At 40.5% G+C, this 13,951-nt stretch overlaps 1 protein-coding gene across 3 annotated transcripts in view; it reads right to left on the bottom strand.

Moving 5' to 3' along the window:
- PPP1R13B (protein phosphatase 1 regulatory subunit 13B) overlaps window positions 1-10,062 on the bottom strand; it is a 69,993-nt gene extending 59,931 nt beyond the window's left edge. For 2 of the 3 annotated variants that reach the window (XM_053944665.1, XM_053944666.1), the window contains exon 1: window positions 9,531-9,890. In XM_053944665.1, coding sequence (XP_053800640.1) covers window positions 9,531-9,539 — 9 coding nt within the window. In that variant the 5' untranslated portion in view covers window positions 9,540-9,890. Of the gene's footprint in view, window positions 1-9,530 lie in introns of all 3 variants that reach the window. The other variant, XM_053944667.1, reaches the window with a different exon arrangement.
- Between the last annotated feature and the right edge of the window lie 3,889 nt (window positions 10,063-13,951).

Below are 13,951 nucleotides of genomic sequence, written 5' to 3'. Positions count from 1 at the left end.
TACTTTATGTTTAGCTAAAAATGAGCAGAACTAAAATACTTGATATATAAATTAAAATTATTCCAATGTAAGTATTGAATTGGATTTAAAAATCACACTGGGGTAAGCAGAACAGTTTCTAATTCAGAATTTAAACTGATTTAACCTCCTTCACAACTTTACCTCCTATCACTTTGACAAAAACAAATACTATTGCTCTCCACCATCTGCGGCTGGGGGAAAAAGGTAAACATAAAGTACTGCAGTCAGGAATTTGGCAGGAAGAGAGCACTGCAAACAAGACTTGAAATTTATTTGTTTGAGTGTAAAGCTTGGATATGTATAGCACCTTCCCATATCCAACACACCCTTGCTGAAGTGTTAATAAGTAACAATAAAATGACAGCTACACTGTACTATTGGTAGACCAAAAATACTGTTCAGAAGGACTGAAAAGATTTCCAAGTGGCATGGGCTAAAATAGACTCAAATCCATGTGATCTGGTTTTTAAATAATTGCATTGATCCTGACAGGATTTGGAAGTGTAAAGGAGGTCAACCATTACAGATCTTTTTTTCCGCAATCAGAAGTATGTGATTCAGACTTGCAGCCAAAATTGACTGCAACTTAGATGACTTGGGACAATAAAACAGTACATTAGGAAATTAAGCATCAGGCATGCTGAGACAGTCAGAGCTGCATACAGAGATGAAGCTGCACACAGGGAAGAGTTTCATAGTTTATTTTTACAAGACACTGTTTCAAGAACTCAGTCATCTCCCAAAACATACCTACAGTCCAACTGTTTGGTGCCTGAATAGTAATTAACCTGTTCACTAGCCAGAAAAATCATTCAAAATTTCAATTCCAAGAACTTGAATTTTAAATACACAGCAGTAGAATCTAACCACTTCTCTGTGGATAGATCTGAATAGCAACTTTAACACTAAGAACTAGGTTTGACTACTTTGACATATATATTTGAGTAAGTTACGTATCTAACATACCCATGTAGTATAAAAATGATCTTGTAGGATTTGTAAGCAAAGGCTTCACAGATGCTTTCTCAGATGCCCAAACAAGTTAGTTAAACTGTCAGCTTCAGTCAAATAACCACTGGTTGAACTGTTTAAACTTGTTAGGGATACTAGTTTCCTATGCTGTCCATACCATCACATGGTTTATGCTCTGGCTATCACATTATTCTCTCTGTAAAACACTAACAGCCTGCCAACCATTTTACAGACAACAATTATACCATAACAATATGAAAATATTCTCCTTACATTTTATCTTTCAAAGGAAGTGGCTGAGATATTAGTAACACTTATCAAAGACATATTATGACAATGTTTGGGATTTAAGTAATTTGAAAACCCTTCTGCCTAGGTAGAATTAATTCAGCACAGATTTTGACCACCACCCTGGTTAAGATTTGACTTAACCCTGGTTAAGATTTCAGAAAATACTCAGATACACTTTCTGAAGTGTGTTTGTTTATAAAGTAGTAAGCATGGGGGGAGGAGGAGGAGGAGGTGGTAAGAAAAAAAAAAGTTGAATTATGTTGAAGGTACCATTAGTATGTTGAAAGTATCATCTGCAGAGCAGCAGTAAGAATACCAACAGTTGCAGCACTGTCTTGAAACATAAATTAGACAAATTGCATTAGAAAACAGGATTAGAAAAGGATTTTCTCATGCAAAAATGCATTCAAAGTATGTCTTCTCAACTAAAACTGTACCTGTTACTATAAAATAAGACTTTACCTAGCTTCTTAGAGAAACAAACAAAAAAAAAATTATGCAGGTAAGCCTGTACTTAATAGCTGTGGTAACCTTGCCAGTCTCAAAGCACTCTGTTTCTTTCCCTTTAAACACCAGAGAGCAATGCAGGCAAGATTTTTCTCCACATGTTAATGCAGCTCTGTCTACTTTTTTCATCTAATACAGAAACTCTCAACAATTCTCAGCTATTCACCTTAGCAGGTCTGCACAGACACATTCTGGACTCAAGAAGAACAAGGCTTACTGGTCTCCCAGTGTCCAACTGGCTCCCAAGAGATTAGAACACAGAATTAATTCAAATGGTAGTCAATGCATTGTGTTTCTGAGCGTGGGATTTGGGACTGGAGAGACTCTCCTAGATTAGCCTGGCAGAGACCTTAGAAACTCACTGTTTACTTGTTCTGACTTCAGAGAGCAGGGAAGTTATGTTCTTTGCCATTCTTGGACGTAGATCTAGATGCTTTTGGTATGAATCCATCTCCCCATCCATATTCATTGACCACCATGAAGTCATTTCAGGCTACAAGATCCAAACCTAAACTGATAAAACTGATAACATCCTTCCTGCAATCTACACACTTCTGCCCTTTCTTGGGCTGCTTCCAGTGCTTATCTGACCCTGCACTGAGTCAGTTTCAGTGTGCTCAGATGGCAGAGAAGTATCCTGGCAGGGGAAAAAAAAAAGAGAAACAAAGGAATAAAAAAAACCCAAAAAAACTTAAAAAAAACCCCAAAGGAATAATAATAAAAAAAAAAAAGTAAAGGCAAACAACTTCCTGCTGAGTTTGCAAACAGCTCAGTACAGAAACAGATAAATACCAGAGAGAGCCAATACAAGGGAGGGGGCAGCAGGGATGCAGGACTTCAGCAACCCCTGCAGTTACATCCATTTCACCTACACAAAACTGAAGCCTCAGTTTCTTCCCCCATTCCCAATTTATAAACAAAAGTTTAATCATGCGAACACTGAAATCCTTTTGTCAAACATAAGGATACATGGGTTAAATACAGTGTCTGCAACATATGCAAGTTTAGATGAGGTTGCTTCCTGCTGCAGTTGGAATTCCTTAAATAAAGTATTTTATAGCTACACTCTTCACACATAAATAGAATTCTGCTGCTAAGCAAAGCAGTGAACTGGAAACTAAAAAATCTTAATTGTACTTCTACTAGCAAAGAACTAGACTAGAATACACTATGAATCTAGAGAATAAGGAAATAATGGGCAGAAATCAGAAGGAATGCACTACTGCAATGTGAGGGGTGGGAAATGATGATAGACTAGCAACTGCCAGTTAAGTTTTATCGGTTTTCCTTTTTTTTGTGTCCCAACTTTATATTTGTTTCTCAAGATTTCCTCAAAGACCACATATTTTACCAAAAAACCAATATCCCTTACTTTTTCCCATTTCAGAGAAAATGTAAAGTGTTACTGGGTATGCAATAAAGATGTGGAAACTGGTGAAACCATAACTTATCTCTGAAGTAACAACATTACTGCACTGCAGAGACTTTAGTTTCACCTCACTGCTCTACTCACCTGTTCAAAATACATTGCCTGGGGTAGAGCTCCACAATAAACTAAACTGAATAAACAAAAATACTTGAAGAGAGAGATTCCACCTGCCCATCCCCTTCTCTGTTATCAATCTTAACCAAGCAGTCTGCTCCCTCCTGTACCAACCTGGACAAGACAACAGTCAATGCAATACACACACACACGTTGCAAGTACACACTTAGGAAGACACACACGTGTACATCAATCTCTTCAATGTTCTTTGGATACAGCTGTTGTTACATTTTTAGTGAGCTGGATTTACTGAGACAAGCAGTGCAGTCCGTTCACAGCCAATGATGGGAATGGGCAGCAAGGAAGAGGAAGCAGCCTCTTCCAGAGCTGCAGGAAATGGTTAACCCAGCTCATCCCTATTGTGAAACCTCAGCCGAGAAAGGAATTCAGCTGCTCCGACATCCTACTGCACCACAGTGATAAACCTGCTCTCCAGTACAGCACATGTACTTGCTTCCAAGCACGATCTAAGAAAAATAACAGGGCGACCTGAAACCCAGGTAAAGTGACTGAAATTTGAAGTTCAAAACATTTTTTGTTCCTCCTCTAAGCAGCTCATATTCCTGCTGGTCTTTTGAATTATTGCAGAATTTATGCTTTGTCCTCCAGGTACCATTGTTGCCTTTGACACACAAATCTGCTTCTGAAAGATGGTGTCTATTATTGCACAATATAATCTATTATTGTCTGTCATAAAAAAATTGCTTCCAGAACCTCAAAACATTGAGCACACTCCACTGATAAATTGCCCAACACATTCAAGATTATTACATGCTTTCAAGTTTAATAGATGATAATGGCAGATTTCCAAACTCTCAGAAAAATGTACCAGCCTGAAGTGTTAAAATTAGTATCTTAGAATATTTGTTTATTTAAAAATCTTACCACAATTTAAGAACAAATGAGACACCAAATTCAAGGCTGAAAGAAAAACAGTTCATACATGCAGAAAGATTTCAAAGATATTTTGGATCACCTAATAATACAATTTTTCAATTTAAGGAGAAAATTATAAAATCTCCTTCTGTGGGGTCTGATACAAACCCAGGAATGAACTTCCTATATCCCAGTCTAGCACACTGATTTAAGAGGTTAAGTATTTTGAGCTATCTTGTACAACTAATTAATGTATGGTAATACTAAGCTTTTAATTTAGACAAACACATAAGACTTGTAAATTCCAACAGTGAGTCATGAGGCAAAGGGAGCAAGACGCCTTCCCCCCCATCCCCCGAATCAGGCAATAATTTGTTTCCTTCTTCAAATTTCTGTTCTCAGCAAAGATTTTTTTATTTTTAAAGATGCTTATAGTTTACAAATACAAAAAAAAAATTATCATACCCCCTCCCCCAGAAATTTAAGAAGATAATAAACATAAGCACTGATTTTAATACCAAGCTTTAGACTTCAAATTCTTTACAAAAAAACACTGCTTTTTTCTGTCTGTGGACAACTCTTGGCAAAATGGGGGTTGCTCCACAGCTGTATGCATCTAAATATAAATATGTGAATAAGCAAGGTTTTTTTAAATAATGTATTTCATATGAAATTTGGCTTTGTTAGAAAAATCAGTCTGGTGGAATGGAATTTTGTTGTCAAACAAATAGTTATTTTCTTTGAAATCTGCAATGGACAAAACTCTTCTATGTTAACATATGAGAGAGCATCCTTTCCCTCAAAATTCTCATACATTTCAATAGACATATCTAATAAATATATTTAAATATTCTATTATCAGACTAGCATGTGTATAGTACATTTGTTGACATGGTGAAGCTGATGAACTTATTTTTACCACAGAACAGGCCATATTCTGTCAACCTAAAAAAATAGTGACGTGATCCAAAAAAACATGAAATGGCCTTTAAGCTTTGTTGCAATAAATAACTCCATTAATAATGGCTGATAAACATGCAAATTATTCTCTACAGTCAGTTCAGATTTATTCAGCAAACAAGGATATCAGTATTGCTGAGAACTATACAGTTCTGAATTAATCACAATATGTTTTATCTCATCACCGAAAATTGCTCATATTAATATAATGAAAATTCATAATATTGATTTAAGTGTATTAAAGTGACACATCTTCATCTACAATATTTAATTATATCAGTAGCAACCTTCCTATGGAAAGAGAAAAGGGGACACTGATTTAAGAATATTTTGGTTTTAAATTATAAGCAATACAATAAATAATGCCCACTTTGGACTTTTTGGGAAGTGTTTCAGACCAAACACAGGGCAAGTGCCTACTCATTTTAAAACAAATGAAAAAAAATCCAATCACCCAACCAAACAACAAGAAGTCCACCAAACCCCCCACTTTTTCTTAATTTACCAGCTTAATTGAAAAATAACTCCTGCAGATATCAATCTTTGCTTTGTATTTTATCAGTCATAGTATTCATCTTCATAGGTCAGGAATTTCCATATAAATTCTCTAGTCTAACATAAAGTATGCATTAGTTATGGGCATCTTCAGAGAAGACTTGCAGTGTCCCACAGAATTAACTAGAAAAAAAAAATAAACCCACTAAGCACTCCAAACTTTTCACTCTCCCTTCTGTGAAAACAACCATCACTACTACCTGATCCTACACACAGACGTGTCCAGCAACTCTAAGCCTCACACACAGTCCCATAAGGTTCCTCCCAGACACTTTCAAAAATGTCAATGACAGCTGCAGCCTCACTGATATTCATGCGTTAAAGGCAAAACCAGAAAAGCTCTGCTAGGTGAACATGCAATACCAACTCTTCCTCCTGAAAGATTCAACCCATCACAATTTCTCACACAGCACCCACCATCACCTGTCTTCTCATGTTACTGACGGTATACGAACTCTACACAGTTCTTTAGTGTGGTGTTACCTCACATGCTAGGAAAGAATTATACCCAAAATTAAGGCCAAAAAAAAGGAAAGTGTTACACGCTTCTCCAACCTGTCAGTTTCTTATTGCACTGTATTTCTTTATAAGTGGGAAAACCGAGCTCCTCGTAAGTGACTTTTTTCTTGTGCACACCCTAATACTTGACAAAAGAGGTAATTCTGGAACTATCATGCAAGAAAAAAAAAGCATTAATTGCATTATTTAAGGAAAAGTTTCCAACACACTTTCAAACACAAACTCTACAGTACCACAAAAAAAGTCTCTCTATTGGGGCAAATAGACAAAAATATACATAACTAGGTTCCTCCAGGTTATAGATTTTATGGCTGAAAAAGGAGCTTTATCCACAATAATTTTGCAAATAAATATAACTGTGGTTGTTTTAACCCGAAAGATTTCCTCTTTGAAGGGATACACATAGTTCTATGTTTGCACACTTTATTGAAAGAATGCAAGAAATACTAACCTTTACTTTTCAGTGAAAAAATATCTAATCAAGGCATACTTATAGGAATACTTAGCAGAGGTGATATTCGGTGTAGCATCATAAGCTCATCATACACATAGCCCTTATCTCCTGAAGGCAATGAAAGGCTTTATGATTGATATATCTTGTCAGCAAAGCAAAGGGAAAAAAAACCCAGGTGACAAAACTGTAGTCTAAATCATTAAATCTTCTTCAAGCCCAACTGTGTTCAGGACCAAGAACAGTTATTCTGTATTTTTTCAGAACCAGAATAAGCAATATGAAAAAAGATAATGAATAAAATCCTTCTAAGAAAAGGATGGTGAAGAACAGAGTGGGAAGTATCCCACTCACAAAAGGAACTGTAATTGATAAAAACCTCTGAGAAGTAACACTGTTCCCCATGTGAGGGGAGAAAAAAAAAATCACAACAGACACTAAAGGAGAAAAACAGGGACTTCAGACACTACTTCACTCTTAAAAATAGTTGTACAAATGCCAAAAAAATTACCAATACAAAAGTGGCCCAAATCAATTACTGCAAGTCTAATAAATGTGAATCTTAAGAAACTACAAAAGTTTAACATTTTGTTTTAATTTGTCGACGCAAAACTATAGTGATGAACTGTTGGAAAAAGTAGGTAAGTCTAGCAGTTATTAAAATCTCTCCTCTTGCTAGTTTATGGCTTTTGCTAATTATATAAAAAAACTTAAAGCCCAAAATACCCACAAACAAAATTCCAACAGGTTAGGGGAAAAAAAGAAGCTTCCATGAATATGAAGTCAAGGAATTCTCTAAGGCAAAAAGTTAGATCACTAACTTTTCCATTCTCAGAATACAAAAAGAAGAGTAAAAACCTAAAACACTTGATCCTGTTCTACAGCCATTATGTTCACATTATTTGGATATTATATATTGATGAGTCCAGTAAATGGAGTTGGGTTTTTTCACCCTTGTAGTCTAGCTGGGATGAAAAACTGGAAGACTGAAGGTACTGTCACAAGTCCATTTAAATATACATATTTATTTAAATATACATATTCCTGACTAATAGACTGTCCATAACAGCATCTAAAATGGCTTTAGAAAAATGCAATATTTATTATTTTAGGACTTGGACTCAGTAAGCTCTAATCTGTAACACTACTACCCCTGTAGCAAGGTAATTTGTTTTTATTAAAATTCATCCGTCAGTTAAAAATGCTTTGAAGTGTGTTTCAAAAACATAGTAAAAAGTCTGAATCTTCAACCACCTTCCAATAAATATAAACAACCACCACATCTGAACAAGCAAGAAGGCAACACAAGACACTGGCAGAAACACTCAAATAGGTAAAAAGAAACTTTCGAAGAAGTCAATCCTTGTACTACCCAAGTTATGACGTTAACCTGAAACCCACACATGGGTTAGTAATGGGGAGCAAATACATTTGTTCTGACTTAGCATGTCATTGGCATGCTGGGTTTTCAATAGGAATTTCATGAATGTAAAGCAAAACCCATGCTGAGATGGAAGATGAAGCTGTCACCTTGTTTTTGTTTCTACATGCTAACATTCAGAAGTTCATGGCACAAGCCTAGCTCCACGAACTTTGTTGTTGGTTTCTAACACGCCCAGTGCACTGCCATTCTCATCCGTATCAATAGAGTATTTTGGCACCCAGCAGCTGGAAGTTAAAGTGCACATGATGTTAAAAAGGCTTTTAAACACTACCTGCCCTCTTCAATCTGAAATTTTACACCCAGTTTGAGCTATTTATTTTCTCCTCTCAGTCACGAAACAAATTTAGAGCAATAAAATCTTGTAAAAGATGTCTCCAATGTTCTGACAGAGAAACATTCTGCTGCAGTGCTTCGGCTGCAAACACTGCAGAGGAACTGTAAATAAAAAGCTAATTTCTACTAGAATTAGAAAAACCATCGGAGACAGTCCCTTATACTGGAGTATCTCATAAAGCCACATTTGAGATCAAATAGAGTTTGAAAGAAATCAACAAAAGGAATGCGATTGTTTATTACTCCGTCCCAGAGGATCTTGTCATAAAACGAACAGTCATCAGGAACAACTCTCTTCTGACCACTGCATCACCCCACAGCGACAAGGGAGGGAAGCGAGGGACAGGAAACGGACAGGGATTCTGTCACAGAAGACAATCAAGGTTGTTTGCAGGAAAATGAAAGGGTTTGTCTTCGATAAATAAGCGACGGCTTCACAAAAGCGGTGACAGGAACCGAGGAGGGAGCCAGGCTGACACGGTGCTGCAGCCTGCGCTCGCTTGACCCCGGCAGGAGGGCCGGAGCCGCCTGCCCCGGGACGGTTCAGCCCTGCCCCACACCCGGACGGCGAGGGATCGGGATTTGGGTGGAAAACCCCGGAACAAACAGACACACCGCCCGCACACCCACTCACCCAAACACAACGCACCCCCCACGCCTCACGGCGGGCCTCGGCGGCCGGCAGCGACCCGAAGGCGACCCCCGCGCTCCCCGCCGGGGTGCGTGAGGCGCCGCTCCGCCACAGCCCGGGGGGACGCGGCCCCCGAACTGTCACGGCCGGTGCAGCCCCCGCGGGTGGAGGGGCGGGGGCAGGTCGTGCCCCCCGCCCCCCACAGCCGGGGACGGCGATGACCCGCGGCCCCACCCCCGGCGCGGAGCCCGCCGATGTCTCCGCAGCCCCGCAGCCCTGTGTCCCGGCTGGCCCGGGGATGACGGCGGCGCCGCGCACTCCATTCGCCGCCGGCAGCCCCGCAGGAAACGGCGAGGCGTCCCAGCGCCCGGCAGCGCGGCGCCAGGCCGGGGAGCGACGACGCGAACTCTCCTCGTTCTCACTCACCGGCATCATCTCCGCAGCCTTCTCCGCGCCGGGCCGCTGAGCTGTGCCGGGCCTCTCCTGCCGCCGCCGCCTCTCACCGCGGAGGACGCCGCGCTCGCCCTGACGGCTGTGACAGGTGCCTCCCGCGCGCCTCGCTCCGCGCAGCGGGCGGAAGGAAGAGGCGAAGGCGGCGACGGCGGCCGGGCTCCCAACCCCCTTCCTCCTCCTCCGGAGCGCGGCCGCCTCTCCCGCCTCCTTCCCCGGGCGCTTCCTGCTCTGCTCCGCTCTGCTCCGCTCTGCTCCGCCCGCGCCGCCCCGCCACGGGTTAACCCCCGCCACCGCCTCCTTGCCGGGGCGGGGCCGCGCGGGGAGGCGCTGCGGGCCCGCACGTGACGGCGGGGCCGGGCCGGGAATGCGGGACCGGCACCCGCGCCCGCCTCCCGTCCCCGCCGGGACCCTCTCGCTCCCGTGGCGCCGTGCCGAGCGTGAGGTTTGCCACGCCGGTTCTCCCCCACCCGGCCTCCTCCTCCCGGCGCTCTGCTGCCCTGCCCTCGGGCAGGGCCCCGGCGGGCGCCGCCTCCTCTGGGCGGGCTGCCCGCGGCCCATCGCTCCCGGGCCCGGGCGGTGGAGGAAGGGGCAGCGGCCCCGGGCGCTCTCTCCCCCCGGAATGCGGGGAATGCGGGACGGCTCCGCTCGTCCCGGCCCCACCGCTGTGGCTGCCCGCGGCCCGCTGGGCGTGCGGGGGGAGCTGGGCGGTAACACGGGGGTCGGTGGTCTCCCGTGCCTCTGAGTTGAGGTCGCTTCCTGACAACTTGTCCTGGTCGGAAACACACCTTGGATAGCGTCATGCCTAGCGTCACCTTCCTTCCACCGTCCCTTCCTTATGAAATCTGTCTGATGTACAAAACTCTGCTTAGCTGCAGGAGGGAAGGTATTGTCCTGATGTCAGACTCATGAGATCTGGTCTCGTGTTTGAAAGTAAGGTTCAGTTTCCTTCATTTTCTAGTCTCTCATTCTGTAGAGTTACAACAGCAAAATGAAACTTAACAGCTTGGAAGAAGCCAAGCTCATCTAGAAGTCAAAACATCACCATATGTTAGTACTGCACCACATGCGATGTAGACAAATTTCATATTGCTGTGAGTCTTAAATTCTAATCTACAGTATACACGGACCTACCCAGTGCTTCAACTGTTTCTGAAAAATGGCTGGTTTCCAGTCTTTGTTACTTTATTTGCAGAACACCGTGACAGATCTCAGCTAGGAAAGTAAAAAAAAAGTTAACTTGGCAAGTTTTTGAGGAGCTTAGATAACGTTTGTGTAAATCTTTGAGGTAAGTGGTAATAGCATAATAATCTCAATGTATGAGCCTGTATGGTAATCATAACCTATTCATGTAAGAATCTGTAACAGATAATTGTGTCAATTATCTTTATATATACATGCTTAAGATTTCACTGTGTATCCTTCTCAGTGCATTTGCAGGCTCTGGTGTCAGCTTTTTGACAGGTCAAAGCCTCTGCCTCTTTTACTAAAATAGTCCTAAAAGGAAAATCTATTAGCATCACAAGATAGTACTTTGCCAGTTTAACGTTATTTTGCAAGTACCAGTGGGAGTGCTACTTGCTGGCAATCACACTAATATCATCCTCAGGTTCTTGTAGACTGTGATTCCACCACACACACGGAGCTTTGGAAATAGGTTACTCAAACCCCATAGAGAACTCCAAGATCTACTCAGAAGAGTATTAACCCTGCAACTAGGCTGGCTTGAATAAAACAGGCTCTAAAATGCTCATAGTGACCTATCTTAAAAAAAGGGGGGAGTGATTTATCTTCATCAAATACATTAAATTTTAATCAACAAAATAATAGGAGTGAATAGAAATTTACTTGTCTTCTCACTACTTAGAGTAATTCTAATTTTAAAATCAGAAATTCTAACACCAAAATTTGTGCACCTTTTGTCACATTTGTTCTATAAAAATTAGTCTTTCTCATTGACTAGGTTAATTTTCATTGCCAGCAATTCTTAAACAATGGTATATAATTTTTGTCCAGGTATACTTGATAGCTGACATTTCCCTGCATTCAATGAATAATAATAATAATAAAATACTGTCAATATTATCCCACTGTTACTTTTCCATTGCAACAGCAGGAATACCTACAAAATGAAAAGTGGGAGAATATGATATAGACAATTGCTGGGGATGCAGACACTCCTCCACGCAACTCCTCTGTTGGAATAATGGCCTGTAGTATAAAAGTTTGTCATTGTGTTGCTTTTGGCAGATGAAGGTTCAGCCAGTGCAGCAACCAGACAGACTGGATACTGAAGGCTAGGAGGAAATGTCTTCACAAGGTAGAGTAAGTACTTTATATGCAAGTCTGCTCCTATTCCCGTTTCTGCTTCCCCTGAAAACATCACTTGTCTCAATTCTTTCCATCTTAATTTTTCTATAGAAATGCGGGCAGAAAAAAACAGTATTGACCAATATTTACCAAGTATAATACTTAAAATTCTACCTGCAGCATGGGATGTTATTTAACACTTCTCCCACAGAAAAATCTTTTTGGGAACCACTCTCTTAGCAGTCAAGAGACAAAGCAGCCTTTAGAAAATTTTCTGATTCCAACTTATAACCAGAAATCTGTTTACTGTGAGCAGAAAAATGGTCACTTATATAATTTTTTCCCCCATTGTCCATGCATTTCCATACCAAATGACTGGTCCAGTTTTGTAGAAATTATGGTGCTTGGCCCAAGGGGCCAGTGATATCTACAACTCAGTTGCCTTTCTTGGATAACTGAGGTTGCATGAAAGCAGTCAGGATTTGGAGAATGCCTAAGAAGATAAGGGAAGAGTATTTGGTTATGGAAGCAGATAAAGCCAGGGGTACTAAACCCAAATTATTTGCTTCCAAATCCGCTTCCTTTGTTAAAGATGTTCTAATTTTGTCGACCTCTTTCTAAAGGAAAGGGTTTGTGCTTATTTGTTGGTGTAAATATTAAAACATGTTATACAAGTATCTTTTATTCTCCTCTTGGTTCTTAAAAAAACTCAGCAATTCTATTTAACTTTACAAATTGAAACCACTGTAGCTTAACACATATTTTTGAACTCATAATACATTAAAAAATGAAGAATTACTGCTTATTGGTTATGGTATGGTGAGTTTTTGAGATGTGCAGAAGTCGTATTTACCTAGAAATTTGATTGAAATACATAAACTGTCATTCAGTGTTTTGCTAAAATATTTGGCATTCATGGGTACATAGAAAAAAATGACCAAAACATGGTGTGTATTTAACCTAGGTTTATTGGAAAAATAAACCAATTTATTAACTTCTGTTAATAAATTGCCAGGCCTCTTATTTGATCGTTATTTTTCTTAGGCTAAGCAGAGATTCCCAAAGATAAAGGTGGCAGACTAATAAAATTTTCAGGAGCACACCTGCAGAAATTCTGAATGCTACTTGTGTTTTCTAAGTATCTTGTAGCAGGATTTTCAAATTTGATGTTGTTGAAATTTTAAAAACTAATATGTCTGAATCTCTCCTACTTCTTTTCTCTGCATAGACAAAAGGAGGAAAATGAGCTTTACTACCTTTTGAGATCCAAGTGTTCTCCAGTTTTGCATTCATTTATTAAGATGCTTTTCCAGAGCATAGGAAAATGTTTTCATGCTTTGGAGGTGTCACAGGAAAGTAATTTTGAATTAATGTAACACTTTTTTCTTTGCATGTGGTATTATTTTAAATAACAGATACTGCTATTTATAGCCAGCAACAGTGTCAGAGGTCAAACATTTAGGGTGGGATCCATCTGATCCAACTTTACTAAGGTAGGAGTTAGGTGTGTCATTTCAATCACTCATTGAGGCTGCTCCTACAGATAAATCGGGACAGGGAGGGGAGAGAGGCAGTTCTGCAGGTAATTCATTCACGTCGAGATACTCATCCCACTATCTAAATCTCTTGGTCTTTGAAGGTGCCTATCTCTGTATTGATTTAGGATGGAGCCTGGATGACTAGCTCTGATTGGGGAGACTTTTGGATGGCTACAGTTCAGATGGCTTCCCTCATAACTGGCAGAATAAAATCTCTGAAAGTGAGTATGGGTAGGAGCACTGGGGTTTTTTCATGTATTTAAAGAAAATTATGTCTCTTTGCTAAATGAGTAAGTGGATTACTTTATTACAGAATACAACTCTCCTTTCAAAAATTTTATTTTACATTTGCTATAATGCAGGAGGAACTCACTCTGAGTAGGTAGGCAATTTAAGAAGCTGAATGACAGAAGTACTGCTAACTTGCCAGGCAGTTCATGGGGTGGCTACAGTGCAGTACTGTGTAACAGATGATACAAACAAAAAGACTGAATGTTTTATGGGGAGTTTCACAGCAGGAGCCTAAAATCTTTACTGAAATACGATGTA

The sequence above is a fragment of the Vidua chalybeata genome, chromosome 6 (assembly GCF_026979565.1).
Source record: "Vidua chalybeata isolate OUT-0048 chromosome 6, bVidCha1 merged haplotype, whole genome shotgun sequence".
Classification (NCBI taxonomy): domain Eukaryota; kingdom Metazoa; phylum Chordata; class Aves; order Passeriformes; family Viduidae; genus Vidua; species Vidua chalybeata.
Note: the sequence above shows the minus strand (reverse complement) of the source record. Positions and strands in the feature narration are given on the sequence as shown.